Genomic DNA, 24166 nt, shown 5'->3' with positions numbered 1-24166 from the left:
TAAACATATCAAACTAATGCATATATTAACCACAGACTAGGTACAGTAACAGACCTGTCTATCCCCTTTGTCTGCAAAGTGTATTCATGGTGGTTTGAAAGTGTATTTTAAAGTGTCAAAACTGTACAATCTTATTTTATAAGAAAGAAAAAATTGACACCTTCCTGAATGCCAGAATGGTGTTTATCAATCAACTTCAACACAGTTTTGACTGTCTTCGTAAGGAGGTCTGCAGATAGGATCGGCAAATTCATTTTCTCATTAAATTGTGTCATTTGGATTTCTCCTTTATTTTTTTTTACAACTGCCATTGACCTGTTCATATCGCTGTTGGTGCCACCAATGGGAACAAAGGACGCCATTATTGTATTTGATTTCGCATATTCAACATTGGTTAGATGTCCCTTGGTTGTCGGATGCTTGGTGATGTGCTTTACCCGAATGTGCAATACTAATATCTGAATGATAGTATGAACAATGTACAAACTTTGGAAAAACCTGGTCTTGGTTATTCCTGGGGTAGATAGGTAGGTAGGTAGGTTTATTTAATTCCTCCAGATTTGGAGATACAAAATTAATTGAATATTAAAATTAAGTTGTCAGCCGCAAGTGTTGAAATTTTATGATAGATTAATTAGAGTCTTTAGAAATTGAAACGGGACCAGATGCAAACAGTCCGACCTGTAGCAGCAGTTGTATGGTTGTATGTCATACCTGTGACGTCCGAGCAGCACTTCGGTCAGCGTTCTCTGTTCTATATTGTCTAACAGAACATATGTGTCTACACCGAATATGTCTAGAATATCCAGCCACATGGTTTCTCGTCTTGCGTTTACCACATTGTATATTTGTTAATACACTTCTGATCGTACATGATTTTGTGAAATGTTTGAATCCTATGGCCCATATGAGCCCGATGAACGTTCCGCCATGATGCCACTGGTTGGGAAGCAATCGGATAAGATGGGTAGAAACCGGGAAAATACAAGGGAACCCGACGATAAAGACCGGAAAGATCTGCCAATCAGATTACTTTGCATTTTCACGACATCTACCGAAGTACTTGATCTACATCTATCATCAATGAACATACATTACAGTCACAATTGAATAAATTAACTTTCGGTTGTACTCGCGAATGTTTAGGTTTGTTTTCATGTCGTGTTTACGCTGGCAAGTAAAGCTGAAGTGATGTTTTTTTAAACCAAATCAATATGTGTTTTTATAGGTTTGCATCCAGTAAATCCCAGACAGGGTACAAACTGCAATGAGGGTGTACAATCGTACTTGAAGATAAAAAATCGTAATAAATACGCCAGGTAGGCAGTAACAAAACATTCTTCTTCACAACAAATATCTCTAGAATAACGTTTGATCACCTGACGGTTAAAACTATAAACTGTCAACTCCTGGACAGTAAAATCACAACGCAATGGACAGTATGTTTGCTAAACGTGAACAACTCCATATAAAATGTACAGATTGATTTTTCGATGATAATTGAAAAAATACTGACGCATTAAAGCCTAAACTGCGAATGAAGACCTCAAATAACTATATCTAAGAATTGACAGCAAAAAAAGGTGTGTCTGCTGATGAGGATGTCATATTTCGTGTTGAAACGATCATTTTCCGTGATCTTGTTTCGATACTCAGGAGGGTGCCCTCGCTTAACGCACAATTGCAATAAAAACAGAGGGTGTCAAGCAATTACAGAAATATCTGTAACTTTCTAGATCCTTCTGCCAAATCGCAAAACCTGATATACATGCAAAATAATGAAAATGCGAGGAAAAATTTTAACTTTACTCTTGCTCCACGTGTTCTTTCACTGTCAAGCAAGGAAATGGAGGTGCTTTGGGGGCAATTCTACATTTCGTGTGGACAGCGCTTCCACCCTGTGTACACACAAAGCTACACACTGCCACTTGTTAAATTATAAATCTGCCCAGACCAAAAACAACCACTTAAAATTAGTTTTCACTTTTTATTTCTGTCAATGAACTGGTCAGTTCACAACTGAAGTCTTGTGACAAAACAATGAATGTACATTGAATATGTAAACAGGTTGGTCTCTGACGCTTGACATTGCTGCTTAAAGCCAACTCCCACAGAACCTCCCTGCCTTGATGCCAGATTACAAGCAATGTTATGTCCATGTATAACAGTAGCAGGATATGAGCACTTCTAAATCTTGACACAGCAACAAGATGAGTCAACAATTGAAACATATATACTTCGGTCAACTATCATCTTGAAAGAGCAAGTCATCTGGGAGTTGGCCATTGAAACACAGAATCATGACATAGATGAAAGTGGGAGATCAACTCGATACAATGAGGGGCTTGGGTTTGATGATAGGTAGATCCTTGATACCTTCCTTTGTCACAAGCCGTACTCTGAAGTTAGGTAAGTTGACAATGAATCGCTTCTGGACCTATAAACAGAAAAGAAAGAAGATAACTTATGGATAGTTTAAATCTAAAAGTAACATGAGTTAGAACAGAACTTCTGTTTACAATGACTTAATTACCTTACTTGTGGCATGAGACTGAACAATTAATCTTGTCTTCAAAAAGGGAGATAATCAAGATGTAATGACAGTAGTTACCCCCCTTTACATAGTCTCATGAAGCATATTGAAACTGTGGAAGGATGACCTTTCAAGTAACACTATTCCAATGTACAAAGACTCACCTCATCAATACACTGCTGCAACAGGTTCATAGCTTCTTCCTGGTTCATGTCTGGAAATAAACACAAACATAAATGTCCAACCTCAAACACATATGGCAGAGATTAACAGACACTACCTTGGAAGCAATGAATTTGTCAAGTCCTGAAAATCGATCATTGTTACAATAACATTAAACGAACGATGGGTCAAAGGCATATGAATAAAACACAGTCACTACTTCCTAACTTACTTTTGCCACATGATTGAGAGATGTATCAAGTCAAAATAGTGAATTTGGGGACAGATGGCCTACATTTCTGAACTAATAACATTCATACATCACTAAATCTAATCAACCATTAAGGAATTACTGTGTGAACTTATCTGACTGCAAATACCATCAGGTTCTGTCATAAATGCCCATGTACATAATTTAGTTATCCCTTTGGCTTGTACCTAGTCCACAGACAAAATTTCACTTGTGCAACATACTTGCTGGAAACTTAAAGTACAGGCTTTCTATTTCCAACTTCAACAAGTTCCTTCGGAGAGACAGTACCTTTTTTGTAGTATCTATCCATGATGCTCATAGTGAAGAGGCTACCATAGCCATGTACAGCAAATGGTAGTTTGTTGAGTGACGCCAGATAGTCCATGAAGTACAATACAGGTCCCTCTTCCTCGTCATACCCAGCAATCAGCATGTTCACCATGTAGGGAGTCTGGCAAGAATATTATGGAATGTAAAATATTTTTATACTTGAGACATGTAATGTTAACTGGTTAACATGGTTAAGGCAGAGAAATCTGTAGGTGAATAAAGTACTATTTCAGAGGGTCATGTATTGAAGCTTGTGAGTAAGCGTAAGCTACGCTACAGCTAATTAATCCCCAAGGTTACTTACAGAACTTCTGAGGTAGTCTGCCAGGTTCTTGCGAGTAAAGTTAGCAGCTGCATGTGGTGATAATTCATATCCTGAAAAGAAGAAGAAGAAAACGATAGTTCCTTCTCACATGTATGGGTGCAAAGACACTTCAAAATCTAGATTTGACATACTCAGTCTCTGCCAAATACTTATTAGTTTATAAACATGTGTTTTGGGTTTTTTTATGAAAAAAAAGACAAAATATGTGACTTTTTACAAAACACCATTATATTTAAAAATTGTTGACACATCAAACATTAAAAAATCTAGAGGTAAAACTGTGTCGCCCAATGTTAAGTAGATCCCATCTGTGTGGAAAATCAGTAGATTTGGGTGTATGTGACAAGTGAGAGGGTATGATGGTATCTTGGAGTGTGCTGACATTCATCTTGAAGAACTAAGAATAGTTCACTCAGATGTTTAGACACACAGTGACACCATCCAAGAATATCCTATCCCACTGATGTTCAATGGAGTTTGAGTAGAACTTTTTGCAGGCCAGCATAGCAGTTGGATTTGTGCAGCCAACAGCATACCCTTGGAGATATGAGCTGAGTGGGTCAACAGTCACCCCGGAAATGGTGCCACAAATGGCCTCAACACTTCCTCATAGTAACGGATACTCGTGACCCTACACCAAATCAACCCCACACATCACAGATCCCATTCCATTCTGAACACATGCCAGTTATGTCAACATTGTCCCCATATTACAAGCAGCAAATCATTGACCCATGATTCCCACATACATGTAGTACCATGCCTGGGTTTGCTAAGACTAATGGCAGTAGCAAGTGATAGTTGGGGATGTTCTAATGTTCATTGCTTCAGGAAACATGCATTCCTATACTTTTTGCAATCCCTACACTTATCCTATGTAAAATATGTCAATGTGATTTGCTGTTGTTAAGGATCCAGAAAATCGGAGTACATGTTCCTCTGCCCAACCTAAGTGATTTCAGTTGTTTCTTTTCAATTGTTACTGTTTTTGAGCCAATGATATTTACATATGATCAAAACAATGGACTGACTTACTGGACAAGAAGTATTTGACTTTGAGCAGCACCATGTCATTAATAGATTAGGTAAGCCCAACTCAATAAATGTAGAAACACAAATATGTATGAACTAGGTATTGTGAAATTGAATGACCTTTTCAAATCATTTAACACACTGACATCCAAAACAACACTGCTTACGTTCATACCTTTGGCATATTATGTACCTGATATTAATCATTGATGACTGCAATCAAAATTTAGAAAATACTGACTTCTATTAATTTCAAATATACATGACAATTGATATGATAGCAATGAAAATCTGAATGCATCACATTTGGCAAAGATGCAGTTTATACGACACCTGTGTTGCTATTAACATGATTAAAGAATCATACCATACAAAAATAATTAACATACCATTTCTCATTTTGTATAACTGAATATTTTTGGATATGTATTCTGCAAACTGCACTGTGTCGCCAGATTCTCCAGTAACCAGCATCAGCAGTTTGTCACTCAACTTGTGCATCTTGTCATGATCTGAAACATTTGGCAAAAAACAAATTAATCAATTAAATAAAAGTAGGTTTGCAAATCTGTGCTACAAACTTGCAACCTTGGCCATGAACAGCTTAAACCACTGTGAAAGCCATAAGATCAAAATGCTGTCAGATGCAAACTCAGTATCAAAATGCAGGGATTGGGATAGAAAACTTTGACAACGGGCCATTTTCAGGATTATTGGCCATTTTCTGAATTTAGAATGGGCCACTGCCCTTGTATCAATAGTAAACTTCAAAATTTTAAAGGGCCATTTTTTATTCTAATGTGGAAATGGCCCATGGCCCCAGTCTTTCACAATCCCTGAAAATGCTTCATTGAAAGGACAAAAAAGAATGTTGCAATCATGGTAAGTCAGTTCCATCTTTGTTGGATGTTAGAGATTCAAAATGCCACAGCTGTCAATGATATTTCATTGACTCCATAAACATGATAAAGTGAACTGCTATAAACATATGGAAGTTTATGAATTTCTTTCATGCTGTTTTTAAACAGCTGGTAAACAAGATAATCAACCATAACATCAATGGAAGTCCTGGAGAAGAACTAACACATTCAATTCTTAGATAATCATGACCTTGTCCCATCAAAGATTTTGAATAACTAAAGAAAAACCAGATGAGGAAATATGTCATTTATGAATTAGGATTACACTTTGAGATTCGTAACTACTCCTAATAAACGAACAAGGTACAGATGCTTTCTGTATATGACGCAAGTATACGGCACTATGTAAGCATCTCCCTGTAAATGGCATGGGAGTAGGACACTTTTTTAGATTTCAAATGGTACCGTGTGGAGGATCTAACACACGTTGCCAGCTAGGCTCATGAGTTAATCAGTAGAGTGAGAGGCACAGAGGGCAGCCTCAATTAGCACTTTATAGGCTGCCCACAGTAAACTGCATTGTGGCTAACTTTGTGGAACATCCAAGTCAAGTTTTCCCCATTTATACGTATGTTCAATAATGAATCGAAAGCTGACACACCCGGGTGGCAACACCACCCATGCTTATGCCTTCCTGGTTCATTACTATCAATCCACATTAGGCTAACAATCCCAAGGATATGATTTTGTGTCTAACAGATTAACACCGGCTGCTTGTCTTCATGAAATGTGACCTATACCAAAGATTATCCTCACAGGAAGTAGTGGTGGTGTATACTAGAGGTGGCCCTATGTTTCTGGCTCCATTCTAAATGTTTCTCCGTTGAAAAATGAAACATTTGGACAACTTACTCTATTTCCCTTTTAATACAGTTATTTGTGTTTTGCAAATACCAAACATTTAACGACTGGTTTATGATGTTTCATTTGATCTTGAAATATGTGATTTTGGGCCGTTATTTTTTATAAGATTTGGTTCGATTACAATAATCAGTTACGTTATTTTTTCCAGTATCCAGTCTTAATCGATGAGGAGAACCTTTTCTTTGTATTTCTTACTATTACCGATTTCATCATTCCGCGTCTACGTAATGGATATGGATAAGGAAACAATGTAAAACAGCAAAATGGTATAAGAACTAGCTTTTAGTTCTAACTTTTACAGCACAATGACAAATCCTGGGGCAGATATTCCAGTCGATGCATTCGCAAACAAATATACCTTGCTTCATGGCAATGACACTCCTTCCAGAAACCATGTCACACGCTGTCAGGATGAAATCCTTCCCCTGGATCCCTATCAAAAACTCCATTTTCACTTTTATTGGGGCACTGTAGAGAACCAAAAAGCAAAATGTGAAGTGAGACAGCACTCTTGATACTTCCGGTCTAATCCCGCACAATAGTTACCGGCGTTGGTGTTGAAATTATATTAATAAATTCACAATTACTACGCCGATATTTATCAATTCAGTGTACATTATATATCCTGCAACGTGTATATTTATAATAAATATTTATAAACGTGTTTTAAACCAATATGAGTCAGCACAGTTAAGAAAATATTAACTCCACGACGAAACGAAATAACACTAAAACTCGTAACCAAGAATAAGCGTACTAGTCAGCTTTTTAGATACTCTTTTTGCAATCCGTTTTCCATATGTATAGGCAAACTCTATTATCTATCATCCCCGACAACCCTGCTGATAATATGTCTCCATTTTCTTTGTATAATTTCCAGAAATATGACAATAATAACCAACATAGTCTGTATATAATATACATTTATTAACCTCCACTTTTTCATTTTCATCATTGTAAAAAAATTTAATGTGGTCATATATTCTCCTTTTGGTCGAATAATTGTGTCAGAACATGAGAAAAATATGCATTGCCCTAGAGTAAGGGCTTATGAAGAACTTGTTTGAGTGGCATTTAGAAGTTGGTGAAATGAACAACGAGGAGAGTTCTATGGATATACAACTTCTTTAATATAATATGAGCGACGTTTCGGTGTAGCTACTAACACCGTTATCAAGCAAATGATGTACAATACTAGAGGCAAGGTATATATATACATAGTAAAGTTAAACAGTAAGTGATTGATGTTTGCACAATTAATGAGGTTGATGTACAAGGTTGGCTTATGAAGAACACTACATTTTTTGCATTAATGTAATAATGGATAATAAATTGTTTCATGTGTACTTTCTTTCCTAAATTAAAGCGTTATAACCAATTTACAATCACGAACAATGCATACTATTATTTCTCTGACAAAAGTCGCATAACATTTTTGACTCTAAATGACAAGTGCGGCCGACTCAATACACCATTAGTGCCTAAGATAAAACGAAATATAGTATGTAGCAAATGACTGTTGGCAACTTCTAACCCCTGCAGTACTTGGGGTTACCCCCAACTGTATTATAAAGACTAACGTTAACATCTTTGACTGCCCATGGTAAATGGCAATTGGAATGATAAATGTGTGATTCTGTTGAAAGTTTCTTTATTTTTTGTCGCTATGAATAAGTGCGTTGTATGTTGTACGTAAGGTCCGCTTAAATTCCAGTTCCGTCTTTTTACCGCTCTTAAATTTAGGTATGACCTAAATTTTAAAACTGACGACACACAGACAGACAAGGGGTTTAGCTGGCACTGACGTAAAGGCGGGTATGTAATATGATTATATTATTCAATCTGTGGTAGTATACTTTCGATAACTATAAAATGTAGATATGATTATTTCCCTGTACTTTTCAGAAGTAACACATGTCTATTTGGATGTCCACTATCCCATAAGATCGAAATACTTGAGTGAAATTGCAGACTGCGCGTCTCACTCATGCCGGCGGGATTGCAGCAGGAATATCTTGACTTCGCTTTCAACCAAATAAAACGAATTTATGATTGCCTTTGCAACATGATTGTTCCATCTCGGGGGTATTCGTGAGTAGGGAATAAAGTGAAAAAATAAACGTAATATAAATGACAGCCGAGTACTAAATGTTAGCCGGGTACTAAGTGACAGCCGACTTGCCAAATATCACGTTTTTGTCACAGTTGAGAGGAATGTGTTAAGTCGACTAGGAGTGTCTGTCGTGTAATAGCAACTTAGACCTTCACATGGTGACAGATTTGCTCTTCAAACTCTCCTCTTTCTTTCAAAAGTCATTATAAGTAGGTCAGAGCTTTTGACCCAAGTCGGCATTGGGCCTCCCGGGAACAGGAATTGCCTTCAAGTAAACGTCAGATAGTGATGTCTATGTAGCATGTACTCATCAACATGGCCATTGATCATATAATTTAATTGACACATTGAGTAATTGCAGAAAACCTTGAGATGTATCAGTGTCTAATTATGCTATTAATAATATATTTAATTTTACCATACTTAATTTTTGGGTGCTTAGTCTAATGGCTAGCGAACAGTTATCGCTGCGTAACAGTTCTTGCCAATACATTTGTATCACACGTGCACAGTTCCGGTCAATTTTAAAATTCCGGTATTTATTCCTACAGTATTTGACAACAATACAGGACAGCAAAAGAAAATTTTTCTCAGCAGGTAACATAGAGAAAAATTTAGAATAAAGTTATGATTCCTATAAAAATAATTAACTTAGTCGGGGGGATGTCCCACGACCTATATAATAGCAAGTTCACAAGTCATTATTTGTTTCATTCCCTATCAATCTACTGTAAAAGAAACACTCAAATAGTCACACAATCAATTATTTGAGGTTACTGTATGATATGAATATGTAGTTTTTCATGAATGACATGAGAAATTCTGAATGCTGATAACTGTTACAGTTAGTTGTTTGAAAACATCTATTTATACTTTCATGATTCACTTCTGCCGCGTTATATAAAAACATGATCAGCGACAGTGAACGGGCTGGACACATCGGTGAATAGCTAATTAAGTATCATTATGAATTCTGTTTCATTAATTTAACGAACGGCGGAGTAGTTTTGCAAATACTGCTAAAATATGGCGATAACTGTTCGCTAGCTATTACAGTTGTGGGTTTAAGTATTTGGGAACCACCTCTAGAATTCACCACCACAAACTTAGCAAACAGACTGTAGTCTAGGACACAATTTATGAATACTGGCGAAACAGTTCCCTGTGGCATCAGCCTGTTGCTGGGGTCATTGAGTGTGAATAAGCCCTTCTTGGTGATCTATCATCTCTACATGCACTGTCATTGAATACAGTGTTCACGAATAGAGTCTGACCCTCTGACAAATCCGGCAGATTTGCCAACAGGTCCGATAGAAGTCTACAACCCGCCCCTGTGTCTGACTGTATATTTCACAATGACTTTGACTGAAGTTGTTATATGTGACATGTGACACTTGTTTGCTGTTTATGAATCTTATGTTTGCTTATAATTTCAGTGCCAATTATAAGAAATGCTAAATCTGAAATGTGTGTTTAATTTTATTCTATGGGTCCTGTGAATTTTCAATGGGTCAGACAGACATCTGAAACTTACAGGACCCAATGTCCTGTTCCTTTGAAACACGATTCGTGAACACTGTGAATAAGATCAGCAATGTTGAAAGTTATGGATATTTGTTTTTCTAAAACAGTGCGCTGCAGCACATTTAAGAAAAAGTGCTAGTTTATGAAGGCACTTTTGCATATATAATTTGTGTAGGCTCCGGTTTTGAAATAAAACGACATAAAAGATGTGCTGGGCGTTTAAGGGCTTGTATCCCTTTCTCATACCATTTAAAAGGAGGGGAGACAAAGTTTTTGTAGGGTACAACCGTTGTAATTGTCCATGATCTATTCAACCTTCTGTTCATTGCTGTTACCTGCTTGTGGACATAGCTCAGTTGGTTTGCTGTTGTATATCAATCCGAAGATCGCGAGTTTGCGAATGACAGATTCTCACAGACCTGGTAGACTTATGACATAGGTCATCACAAGAGGTTGAATTCTAAAGCTGCGCCTTTAGAATTTTTCAATGGGAGATATTAATTTTTCAGGAAACACCTTTTGAAATCACCACCACAGCTTCCTCGTGAGAATGTTTTCTGCTGTAGGTCACATGTTACTGAGATAAGTATTGTGAAGCAGCCAGTGTTAGTGAGAACCCATTTGACGGAACATGCGACCTTCAGATGGTTAACCTGACAGCTATGTGCTATCCACACTGTTAAACAATGAATATGTTTATCTAGTTGTGCCTAAACAATAACGGAGAAGCCTTGACACCTTCGAAGTATACAGTAACCATGGTATCACGTGTCTTAAAACCATGGACACTTTGACTGACTGACTGAGTTTGGTTTTACGCCGCTTTTAGCAATATTCCAGCAACATCACGGCGGGGGACACCAGAAATGGGCTTCACACTTTGTGCCCATGTGGGGATTCGAACCCGGGTCTTCGGCGTGACGAGCCAACGCTTTAACCATTAGGCTACCCCACCGCCCCATGGACACTTTGAAGGATTTGTTCATTGTTTTTGTGACGACAAAGAAAGTGGGGGAAGATGTGAACTAGTAAAGAGACTGTAGTTCATAGGAAAAAAAATCCAAACTGGTGTGGGTGCTTGTTATAAATTGTGTAGCCATAAGCAAACGAATATTGGAAACTCTCAACATGACTCGACTTGTTCAGTAACAAAGATGGTACAAAGGAAAGATCACTTAGATGTGCTTCTACACTGTCACTGACTTTGATGACACCAGTGGGCATCGTTTCGACAGCATGCATTGTAGCAAAATTCTACAAGATAATGTGACAGTGTATTATGGTATGTTTGAGAAGTTTTTGGAGCTGATTGTGGTTTTTTGTTCTTATTTCACTAATTTACAGTGCATCTATATAATATTATTAGTTACATGTTGTTTTGAAAGGGTGTGCAGGACTGTCAGACTTTTCATTTAGCTTATCTTTAAACAGCAACATTCAACCTTTGGCAGAATGAAACGTAGTTTAGGCGCAAAACGTTTCGCCGTGATTTTTTCTGAACGGTCATAAAGGGAGATAACTCAGGAATGGCTTAGTTTATGATAAAAATGATCAAATTTGAGGTTTTGTTCAACGACAAGTGAAATACAGAAACATTTTATTTTTTGGATATATATTTATTGACACAAACAAATAAGAAATTATGGCAACAATTTTATTAGTCTGTTCATACTCATAATTGTATAGGCCAACTCTAAAATTTCGAAGCGATCGGCCATTTGCAAGCCACATTCCATCTGAGGTCAAGGCCATTCATACAACATATTTAGTGTGTCACGTGACAGATTTGACGAATTTCTCTTAAGGGTAATAACATGCAATGTATGGTCAATACTATCATTTCGTTTGTTGTTTAATGGTGTATTCAGCAATATTCCTGCTATATGGCAGCGGCCTGTAAATTATTGAGTCTGGACCAGTGACAATCCAGTGATCAACATCATGAGCACCGAACTACTCAGATGGGATACGTTGACGTGTAAACAAGATCAGCAAGCCAGGACACCCGATCCCATTAGTCACCTCTTGTGACAACCATGGTTTGCTGAAAACCAATTCTAACTAATCTTCACCTATTTCAATGGTATCAGTATAGCAGCATGCTACAGCAATGGGACACTGATGATCAAAATGAGTGGAAAAAACTTAATCTGTATGCATTTGTATTGTAATTTTTATGTTTTTTTATGTATTGGTGAAATATTTTGGAAGTGCCCTGGTTGCATACTTAAAATTATACAAATAATACTCGCCATGATTCATTTAATGCATGGCGCTCAGCATTAATGAGTACAACAAGCACTGGTCATCTCAGAGTCAGTATAATGTGCTTAACTGCAGCAAGGTATCTCAGTGAGCTAGCACTATAAAACCAGCCTAAGTCTGGGCTAGTACACATGGTACAAGCAGCCACACATACACACGCATGCATGTCATATGAGCGAAATATTCTCAAGTACGACGTTAAACCTATTTCACCTCACCTTATTTAATGGAAAATGTGATTAATTTGGCCAACTCAAATGATTAAGAACCTATTTTTGCACCCCATCAAACTATTTATCAATGGCAAACTCGATATCACAACTTCACACGAGCGAGCACAGCCATTTTGAATGCTTGTGTGTATGACAGGACATCTCATTTTGGATAATATAGCTTCTGTGTTATCAGAAGAGAATATCTGTCAAATCAAGTGAGTGCCTCGGAGGGAGCCATATTATTCCTTTTGCAGCTTGTTGGTGTGAATAGTAAGAATAATTAAACCGTTGATGTTACAGAAATCACTCAATATGATCAGGCAAATTTGAAACTGAAGCCTGATACGACTAGTGCAAGCAATCCCAACCAAACTTACAACACATGTGCATGTAGTATTTCTCAAAGTTGGGCACCCAAGAAATATGATTCATAGATCATATATGACCAGGTGCAAAACTCTATGTTCTGCGAAGTTTACAGAAACTTGGGTCGTGCACCCTGCAGGGATAGTAATCCAAATCACTTTGTTCCTAGTCAAGGGGTTTATGAATAAACCTGGACAATTAAATATGGAGAGTGGAATAATTTATCTCTGTAAGAAAGAATCTGAAAATTATTTATTACTGCCCTCACCTCGCTCAACATGCATTGCCTTTCATTGAATCATAGCGATCATTTGCTGCACTACATTGTGTAGAGATGAAGAAAGCAATGCCATTGCAAGAAAAAGAGAAATATTGCCGGACAAAAGCTTCAAGTCTCCATTGCGACAAGTATGGACTATACACAAATCTCATTAAAGAATAAGAAATTTAGGATGAGCAATTGTATTTCATGTGGAAAGAAGTCCATGAAAAGATAAAAATATATATGGAATTGTCAAGGCGTGGAGTATTTGCAGCAGATGAAGCTATGTTTTTGCGCTTCTGTGTACAAAATATTATGTGACACCAAAACATAACTTTATTGGCCACATTTCATCCAACTTGCAGTAAAGCTGGAAGAGCCTCTACACCCTTGTGACACACAATGAACATGGTTCTGAGCTGCTGTTTTGTCCTTTATGTTAGATCTGATAAATCGTTCAGACAGTACGATTTGGTCAGTGTCAGCACATGAGTTAGACGGGCCAACCTGATTGAGTACGCCTGAAGAGGAGGGTTTTGCTCTCACTCAATTTGTGTTACATTGAGATATTTGAATCTCTAGGCTTGTTCTGATCCATTTTTACTGTGGTTGTCAGAATCATCAATTATCAATAACCATTTTAATTGCGTAATATCTGAATATCTGTAATAATGATTATGTTTTTTATTTTGTTTTTACTTTAATGTTTGCAGACACAAAAGGTTTCAACATGGCTGTAAACGTGTACAACACAAGTGCAACGGCTGACAATTTGAGTCGGCATGACATCATTGGTTGGGTGAATGATACTTTGCAAGCTAACTACACAAAAATTGAGGAACTTTGTTCAGGTTGGTATATTGTCATATTTTCTTTGCCAAGATTTGTTATCTGAATACGGTTTCTATGTTGTTTTTGTCCACAGATAAGGCAATATTCTTGCAATTGCACCCATAGGATGGCAACCTGTGAGTGATTGTGTCTGGACAAGACAAACAGGCAGTTCATGCTATGAGCAATATTGTATGCCTCCTGGGTTCATATATTCAATCAAGTCACAAACTCTGGCCATAACCTGCCCAACCTCCATTAAGAGCCTTATGGACAAACATTCATACCATTCTAACCCAGAATGTGTGTTATGTGTTGCTAACTGTGTTAAACAATATTCACTCACTCATTTTATATAGCTGAATTTTATTAGTTGAATGTTTTCCAAATTGCAGTAACAAAAGACAAGTTAATGCTGGTTTGTTTTCAATGGGTGGACCCTTCAACTTTTCACTGATAGTGTGTAACACATCCATTTGTCATAAAACAATTATCTCGCACTCACATTGAGATTCCTGAACATAATGTGTCTAATTTTTTATCCGTTGTGACATAGCAACATCCTCCCCAAATACATAGTTATCAGATTATGAGGGGAAGGGTCATAACCAAGTATGAAGTATATTGTGGTGCCTATCTCACTACATCATCGATTGCAATAAGTCCTGAAATGAAATTTAGGCTGATATCCATCACTTTCAACTTGTGGGTGGCAATACTGGATTTCAAGGAGAACCCACTTTAGTAGTTTCCAAACTGTGACTACTATATTTTCAGGAATATAAAAACTCACTTCTTACTGGACAATTTGTGACTTTGAGCCATTTTGGACGCATTAAGCTGAGTAAGTCAGTAATTGAAACATAGTCGATCAAAATATAATATTTCTGAGATTGTCTTTGAGTCCCATGATTTAAGAAATAAACCCTTGTACATGATGAACCATTGAGCATCAGTATTATGTGCCAGTCAACCAGTTAATGGGAGAATCCTGCGAGGTTGCTGCCTCAACATATTTTGTAATTGAACAGTGCTGTAGTATGCAGTATTGGTTACATTGCTGATTTTGCTTATACCTCAGAGTATAAAAAGTTTTAAAATAACTTTGTAAGTTATCTTTCCATTTGAAAAACGCCCTCTAACACAGGGCAAGCATGTATTTATTTTTACTGACTATATGGTCGACTTGGAACAGCAGGCTAGGGTTAGTATGGAATGGTGATACCCTGTCAAGATTTAATTATATCATGTTGTTTCTCTCCAGCCAAATCCCTGCAATAGCTTACCTAGACATCAGATAGGCATACGCAAGTACTAGTATAGTGTTATAGTTTCATGATCAGCATTGAGTTTGAAAAGCAACATTTACGGCAACCTGTTTAACCCATTCAACACCGTAGGCCGGAAAACTGGCCAAGACGTCACCAGTCCCCAGACACCGTAGGCCGGAAAACCGGCCAGGCAGTAGTCGCATCAAAATGATATATAATTTTAGGAACCTAACTAACATGATTCATTTATCAAATCTGTCACTTTTCATAATGCCTGAAAACACTTATTACATTTCAAATGGCCATATATAATCGACAGAATTAGAATTATAAACTATTTTTCGCAATGTTATTGGGGAAAAAACGATTCTCAGACACATGCTTCGGCAACGGGTCCAAATCAGAGTTGTCAAAGAGCAAAGTAACGATGTTTCGAGATAATAATTACACAAATTGAATCAACAACAGTACTCATAAAAGTTGTCAAATGTATGTTATAACTTACTATTTCCATCTTTATTGTGCGATCATGTAATGTAATTCAAGTGACATCTCGGCTTTCATCGCTTCGAACTTTACGCTCGGACACGATGTTTAATGCTAAAATATATGCATTAAACTTTCTTGTCACAGGTCATAACCTAGCACGATACGTCCTCTAAGTTCCATAATATACGCATAGGTGGTGATTTTTTGCGTAACACGTTCAGAATAGCATGATTTTACCCAAAACTTTCGTCTGAACCTGCAGGTTTTCGTTTGCGACGAGAATTACCCCCGAACCGGCCCCTGATATTTAACCCGAACCGGCCCCTGATATTTGACCCAAACCGGCCCCGAGAAATAAATATTTCTACATTGACATATGATTTAAAGTTCCTTTAACATAAATGATGAAAACATATTACTCATATGTCTTTACATGTAATATCGATTTTTGAAAATATATTAGCGAATATTAGTGTCGATGAGAGGCAAGTGAATATGCAACTGCTGCTGATCACGGAGATCCCGTGGTAGAGAACATTTTATGTAATCTTTTAAGAATCTAAAAGATCAATTGCAAAACAATACTAAAGTAAAACATGTACTTACATTTCATTGTATCGTATCCACAGAATTGACACATTAATTCAATACAAGAATAGCACATAAATCCAATATAATGATTTCACGTTTCACCTTTGTTATGCCCCAGTTTCCAGTAACGAAAAATAATGTCGTCCTTCATCTTTTCGCATGTTTCTATGTGTGGAAACTTTGTCAAGATTTCAACACACATTAACCACCTTTCACAGAGTGAATTCTGCTAACATTATGAAAACTAAAACATTCTTCAGCTCCAAAATTAAACTGTTATTTTAGGCACGTCTCACTGAGCGATTAAAGTATATATATAATAAATTAATTGAAATCTTCATGTCTGTATATATATAATAAATTAATTGAAATCTTCATGTCTGTCTGATTACCGTTAATTAACCCAGGGGCCGGTTCGGGTGTGGGGCCGGTTTGGGTTAAATATCCAGGGGCCGGTTTGGGTTAAATATCCAGGGGCCGGTTCGGCTTGGGGCTGGTTCGGGTGCATCCCTGCGATGACAGTATCCATTGCTGTTATCTGATTGGCTGCCTTAGGTCACGTGTTTGATTTTGACCAATCACGATCCTTATAACAGACTGAGGCAAATAAGCGTCATTAGCAACCAATCTTTATCCAATAAAATCACTTCTTACAACTGTGAAAATACTCTCGGCAAGGGTATAGTGATATTGTTGATGTTCAGGGCTTTCGAACGATACCTGCCATCAAACGAATCGCCTCACATGTTATTCATACGAAGCTTCGAAAATGGAGGTATTTCACGCTGTTGAGCGGAAAGCCACCGATATCGGGAAATAGACGACCATACATATTAATTCCGAAATCTTTTTTAGAATAATTTTCCGAACACGTAAAAATGAAAATATAAAAGAAAAAGGTAAGTGGATATTATGACATGTTACAAATGGAAAAAAATCGCCTCATTTGTTGCTTCCTTCATGATAACTGGACATATAAATGTGTAAGCTTGCATTTTCATTAAATATTAACTTATTTAAGTTGTAGTCGTATTACTTGAATAATATGATAAAAAATAACTTGCATATTTATAAACAGTAGGATTAGACCTTTCAAATGGTGTATGATATGTAGTAGTAATAATGATTTACGAGCTGATATTTTCATTGATAAACATAGGCTTCATCTATGACCTCAGAGTCTCTGGGAACTTGGTGTCATGGCAGTAAATGCCTCTGGTTGACTGGTGTTGAAAGAGTTATTCAGTTAAAGCATGTTAAGTAATTAATGCTGCACACAGTATTGATTTGTGCGAAATGAGTGTTTGCTGGATCTCACAGATCTTGTGATGACTCCTTTTAAAGAAAACCCCACCCTTGCTGCTAACTGTTTGTTTCTGTTTCTACCCTTGTCATGGTAACACTGGCAGTGTCAATGTTTGGCTTTTGGGTTGTCCTTGGCAACCTACTTGTCTCTCTATGTGCTCCATGTTGTACAGAAAACATTTAGGACACATAATTCTTTGTACCCTCTTCTTATACTGGCGATACTGTATAATGATACAGTGCAAATAGGCATAGCAACATCAATATCATAATCCTGACTAGTATTCTCAGTTGTAAATGTTTGTGACAGAAATGGATGTACAGAAAGTATTTTCCAGTTGTGGCATCTGTTTATATTTATAAAGAAACGATACTTGTGTTTGACTCAGATATCATGGGTATCTCCTGGCCTGTCAGCTGGCTGATGGTTCACCCCCATGACTACAGCAAATCAAGATATGGCCAATTCATGTCAAAACAATTAAAACTAACTGTCCTACTATTTGTTGAGTAGAGTTGTATTGCACTGGCAGCAAGACCAATGAACTGTATATAGAAAGAAACAAAAACAAAAATATGTATTCTGGATGTGTTAGCATTTAAGACTTTCATACTGGGATTTCTCCTAACATCAGCCTGATATGCCATGACATGTTAAATCAAATGCACTTGTGCAAAGGTGTCACAATGCAGTGCCATTGGTTGGGGTGCTACTCACACAACTCCACTTAACCCCACAAGTTATAGTTGGTTGTAATCATAGTTCATGAGATGCATTTTCAGTCAGCCATGTGAAAAACAGTGGTGAAAACATACAGATATATTACTGAGACAGTTTCATTGACATATACATGCCAAACATCTATCTGAAACTTTTTCCACCTGTGAAGTGTGTCTACCATCATAACATTCCCAACACTGAATTTCCCAGTTTCACTTGTCCCATTTATAGACCAAATATATCCACTTCAAAGGCTACAGCGTAATCACAGTTTTACTATTGTTAATTGAGGGTTTAAGCTGAGGACAAGGTGTCAGAACTTAATCCACTTAATCTCTTTAATTATTTATTGCCACTTGGGACAGCCTCAAGTATTCTTGAGAGGCATTTAGAAGTTTGGTCAATATGTAAGACAAGTATATGGATGGCAACTTCTTAAATTATGGTATAACACCACGTTTCTGGGCCACTTCTTGCCCCTTCTTCAGGTGATTTGAAATCAAGGGAGTTAAAATTGATATGCTGATTGGTGACCTGTAGGCCACTCAGATATTAACAGTTTGTTAAAAATTGTCAGTGACAGAGGTCACATGGGGTCACAAAGTGAGTTTGCTTTATCCGTCAGTTTGTTATAAGTATGCTTGTTGTAAAGATAGTGTAACATCGATTCGATTCGATTATTTATTCAGTAAAGACTTGGGCTATATGCCCCTCGTCAACATTAATATCATGCCTTATCTGGATGTGGCATAATGTCTTTGATTTGTAAAGGACTTCCAACATGCCACTTTGTGCAAGTTGGAGCAGTGAACGGGGATGTTTGTGAGAGACAGTCCTAAACTTTTGATGATTCATTAAACATATACTCAGAACAATTATAAGTATTCAATGGTATATATTGTCATGCAATGTCATCCATTGGACAAGTGTGAAACCTGATGTCTTGAATTCAGTGTGTTTTCAGATCTCTGTGTTAAACATTGATGAACTACCAAACATCACACACATGCATGCATCATTTTGTATTGATTCATTTACAAGTCCTCAGGACATGACATGCATGGGGCACAGATGATGGTATTACAATACAGACTCTTTCATAGTTGTCTTTTTTCTGTTTGTATGACCATGGCTAACAACTGTATGCAGTGCAAACTTGACAGTACTTCACCTCTTTAAGTAGTGAATTGCTGTTGACAGTTTTGGTTTGAATAGGTAATGCAAACCTCTGTGCAAGGTTTTAATATAAATGCAAGATGCTTAACTAAATGCTTTCTTTCCTTACAGGTAGTTCATTTTGCCAGTTTATGGACATGATGTTTCCAGGTGAGTTATCATCACACAATGACACTATGACAGCCCTAGGCTTTCCCTTATCCTCTTGACTGTCAGGATATCATTAATATCAATAAACATGGGCCAAACCATGAGGAGTGCTAAAAAAACACCTCAATCTTTTCACAAAACAGAATATATTCTCTCCAGATTTATATACAATGGACAATTCTGGGCTGAAGTATCTTTATGAATATGGTAATGTTGTTTGGACTTGCTTGGCAGATAGGTGAATGTTGGTTGTAAATGAATGTTTGCCTGAGACTTCTCTATGCAGTGAAGAATGTAGTGGCCCGGACATGGCTGAGTCATGAGACATCTGGATCCAAGGGCATATCACCTGCTGCAAAACACTGTCATAAATATAAAGGCATAGAGTAAGCTTTGTCAAAAGTATCAATGTATTGTACATTGTCGGCAAATAGATTTATGCCATGTGGTTGTCATATATGGTTGTCTTTCCACATGTTCTACAAATATCAATGGTGTGAAAATCATTAAATTGATTATTTCACATGTTCTTCCATGTATAAATGTGCTATGACTCACACATTAACTACTAGTAAAGGTATACAGCATTACATAGCATAACATATATTACCTTCTTGTCATTGTGAGTATTGTGTTTGTGTCGTCTACAATAGAAATGTAAGCTGCATGTTATTAATGTTCTGGGCCCATATTGACCCAGATTTACACATGTATTGCCCTGTTCAATCAGTGTAGATACATATTCGGTATATTTCCTTCAGGTGTATAGTACATTGCATCAACTTTAAGAAACTTATGCATGTTGTAGTCACTGTGAAATTATATTCAGTATGTAAAAATTATAATCCCATAAAAACAGTTGTGAAGAATTATGATAAATATTAAGGGCTCCTTGTCATAATCCTCCTGCCAAAATGGAAAGGTGAATGGGGATTAAGATTATGGTATCGCAGGTAAAAACTCAAGGAGTGCCTAAATTTCAGTGTTTTGTTGATGTTCATTAGAACTTGTTACTATTTCTGTAGTATAGAGAGGTAGATCAGAGCAATATGGATTTCTAACAGTATCTTGATGACTTTCTTAGATATTGCTATTTGGATGAAAGTAGTAAAAAATTGGAAGAAATAAAATGAAAAACCACCCTTTATTATGTTTGTGATTGGTTGTCAATGAATCCCAGATGAAGTTTTGTCACAGTGTATGTAGAACACTACGATGTATTGCAATAAATCAAGAGTATTTCTCTATATCCCATGTAGTGTTGTCAAGTTACATTGATTGCCTGCTGGCAGAGGTTACATCAGCCAGTCACAATAGATTTTGTATTAATATGCATGTTCAGATACAAGGTAGAACAGGAGCATGAGTCACACCCTGGTGTTAGGTCCCGATCACCCAGTAGTCACTCACAGCCCAGACGTCTGTTTATGGACATGGCTAGTGAATGCCTTGTTCAGCATATTTTATTCATCTTAAAGATGTTAATGTGTGTTTTGATTGATAAAATGAAAAGATAAGGAGACATTGTTGGAAAAATTCTGTCTCGGTCATATTAAATCCCTCAAATATTTCGTAAAACTCCGTGATCTTCATCCTTAATGAGATTACAAAAACCTGTCATGTTATTTTTTTCTGACTTTTCAACTTTTTAAGGTTGGCAAATGTGTAAATCATAAAATATTATTGTAAGGCCTTTTAGTGAGTGATTCCATTTATTCCTTAAGCTAATGATAGTAATTGAATATGAGGGCTAATCAGGTCAGATGTCTGTGTGTCTGGCAGCCACTAGTCACTGACAGCACTTCCTGTGTAGAGTATAGCTAACTAACACTTATAACATCACATGCTGCTAGCATACAAATCATGAGAGATAGTGTCTGCTTGTCAGTTTCCTTAGAGGTGTCAAGGCATCATTGGTTTAGAGTCCAGTGGAAGCACTGCAACAAACATGATGTATAGGGTAGACATTACCAGTTCACAATTCAGTTTCAACTTATCTTCTTTCTGAAATGTCTTTTCAAATGTTTTGTTATTTCTGTGAAGAATTCTTAGTGCTAATGAAAGCCATGTATTTCTAATCATGATCAATTTGAATTTGATGGTTGACATTTCCTTTAAACTAGTGCTTGACACAAAAACTTACAACAGAACATTGTTGGATTCGTTCTTTGATGATCAAATAAGCTTGGTATTCATCATGAATCAACAAATTTGATATTAACAGTAATAAAAGAATAAACAGCACCATTACGAAAAGCTTCCTTATCAGTGAAGTATGTTTCCCTGACTGCAATCAGTACTAAGGGGAAGTATGTAGTATTACTGTGTGGGGATGGCAGGAAGTTGTGGTAATGTGCAAACTGCCCCTAGTGGGTCAGGTCATTTTATAGTATGGCAGTACACCCCATCCCATTGGGGCTGCCTGAACTCAGTGGCCTGCCAATCTCTCCCTCAGCATGCAGGGGAGTTGCTATCTCAAACCCATTAATGTAGCTCACTACTTCATCAAAGCTGCAACTGAAACCTACAGTATCTCAGGGTTATCATGGTGGTATAGCAGGGGAAGGAAGTTAACCACTTGCTTGCCGCATGCAATGAAACAGAGGTTTATGATATATGTTATATTAATAACTCCACAAAATTATTGATTTTTTAGATAGATGAATGCTTTCGTGAATTACATAGACATCATATTTTGGAATGCATACAGAAAACAAAATATTTTATTACTGAACAAAATGTACATTCATAAGAATCTTCTATTTTCCTGTCATCATTGTACTTATATTAATCATTATTTCAAAGAGTTTGACAATAACACCTGGAGCAGAGCTTAATCTCTATTTATATTGTTTAGAATTTTGAGGGATTTTAATAAAACTTTTTTTCCAACAGTTTATTTGTCTATTGACCCTTTAGTAATGGAGTTTACACAAGGATCACTTTTCATAAGATTATTAATAAAATAGTTATGGGCATTACCTGAACATGCTGCCTTGACATGGCTTGGCCATACACTATCATTTTGATACGATATGTCACAGTTTTGACCTCCCAATTTGGTATATTTTGATTCAAAACATAAAGTGCAAAAACAGATACACGTACACAATATTTTGGCTAACAAATATTTACATGTATTTCTATTACAAAAATAAGCTGATGATTAAACGTTAATCACTGACATGAAGTCACACACACACACACACACACACACACACACAATATAGATATATCATTTTATCAGTAATTTTTGTGTTTTTCATTTACTGACACTGCAGATGTAACAATTAAATAAACATAACCATATAACCAGAAATGAATTGTGAATTTCTATGATTTTGCTGCATTATATGTATACATACACATACTGTTTTAGCAAAAGAAGATTTGTTATGCTAGGAACATGTTATCGTGTAGATAAATGCAAGAAATACACATTGTTTAAAGATTTCTTTATGTCCCAGTTTAGCTGCATCTCTGTCATTTGTTCATGTTTTGCTCACCCCATGTGCTCCATGAGTTTTGTGAATGCACATTGACATCTGCATCCCTTTATTGGTTTGCATCTTACTGATGTTATTTAGTATCAACTGGATTGTTGACATCAGTATAAAGTATTGCTGTACTAACCAATGAAGAATATAATATTGATTATACAAAGTAGAAGTGAAATTAGAAGTGAAGACCCTGTTGGTGCAGTGCTCAAGGTCATAAGAACATCCAGATGATGCTGTAACTTTGTGATGGGTGAAAAGCCACATAATTTATCAGGAAGACAATATACTTGATGTGAGGAAAAGTCTGTCATAGGAACTTTATCCTAAAACTAGTTAATAGTATTGTATGTTATTCCCATGTATTGCTTTATTTATTCAATGGGGTGTGTGTGTGTGTGTGTGCTATAATGGTATACTCAATATATGATATAATGTGGATGTGTCAGACCCTGTGTACAGGTGATGTTGTGTGTTCCCCAGCCCTGCTTGGTATATTGTTTGTGACTGAATTCCCTATTGCAGGCACTATTCTCTTGAAGAAAGTCAAATACAACACCAAATTAGAACATGAAGCCATTCAGAATTTCAAGCTGCTGCAGGGGAGTTTTAAGAAGAATGGTGTGGACAAGGTGACTTATAACACGACCTCTGACCTGGTGGCCAGGGGAGGCAACTCATGTTGTCTCAGTAGACTCCTCAACTCCTTGCACAAGGGTCACATTTGACCATGACTGGCACATTTTTGCAGTGTGCCTTAACTGTTGTTTTATTTGCAGCTTACAGCATGACCCACTGAATGCTTAGGTCCCTCTAACGCTGGGATAACCCGATAACTGCTGGCAGGGACAAGACATGCATAGCACTCAACATACTGAATGGCAACATGTTGCTAGTAGATTTGGGTGGGGTGGGGGTAATTGCTTTTGAAAGTAATTTTTCAAAATTATTACAACGGTATCACTATAATT

At 36.9% G+C, this 24166-nt stretch overlaps 2 protein-coding genes across 4 annotated transcripts in view; one reads left to right on the top strand and one right to left on the bottom strand.

The window, feature by feature from the left end:
• Positions 1–1973: 1973 nt before the first annotated feature.
• LOC124272805 (proteasome subunit beta type-2-like) lies at positions 1974–6968 on the bottom strand. Its single transcript, XM_046708022.1, has 6 exons — positions 6778–6968; positions 5025–5147; positions 3583–3653; positions 3237–3399; positions 2698–2747; positions 1974–2437 (listed from the first exon to the last, which is right to left on the bottom strand). The coding sequence occupies exons 1-6, from the start codon at positions 6866–6868 to the stop codon at positions 2324–2326; spliced, it is 612 nt and encodes a 203-aa protein (XP_046563978.1). The 5' UTR covers positions 6869–6968; the 3' UTR covers positions 1974–2323.
• A 1198-nt stretch (positions 6969–8166) lies between these two features.
• The window catches only part of LOC124272804 (microtubule-associated protein RP/EB family member 1-like), a 28676-nt gene continuing 12676 nt past the window's right edge, over positions 8167–24166 (top strand). For 2 of the 3 annotated variants that reach the window (XM_046708019.1, XM_046708021.1), the window contains exons 1-4: positions 8167–8234; positions 13878–14015; positions 19660–19698; positions 23721–23827. In XM_046708019.1, the coding sequence (XP_046563975.1) occupies positions 13895–14015; positions 19660–19698; positions 23721–23827 (267 nt within the window). In that variant the 5' untranslated portion in view covers positions 8167–8234; positions 13878–13894. The remainder of the gene's footprint in view (positions 8235–13877; positions 14016–19659; positions 19699–23720; positions 23828–24166) is intronic. The other variant, XM_046708020.1, reaches the window with a different exon arrangement.

This window comes from Haliotis rubra, unplaced genomic scaffold (genome assembly GCF_003918875.1).
Source record: "Haliotis rubra isolate DU_JTF1 unplaced genomic scaffold, ASM391887v1 Scf173, whole genome shotgun sequence".
Classification (NCBI taxonomy): Eukaryota; Metazoa; Mollusca; class Gastropoda; order Lepetellida; family Haliotidae; genus Haliotis; species Haliotis rubra.
This window is presented reverse-complemented; position numbering and strand designations above follow the sequence as displayed.

Bases quoted from the DNA above. Each gene is read 5' to 3' on its own strand.
- LOC124272805 (XM_046708022.1), bottom strand. From the start codon at position 6,868: ATGGAGTTTTTGATAGGGATCCAGGGGAAGGATTTCATCCTGACAGCG. The intron at 3,400-3,582 runs GTAAGTAACCTT...TATTCTTGCCAG, and splicing joins CAGACTACCTCAGAAGTTCT to ACTCCCTACATGGTGAACAT. The intron at 2,748-3,236 runs GTACTGTCTCTC...GTTTATTTCCAG, and splicing joins GGATAGATACTACAAAAAAG to ACATGAACCAGGAAGAAGCT.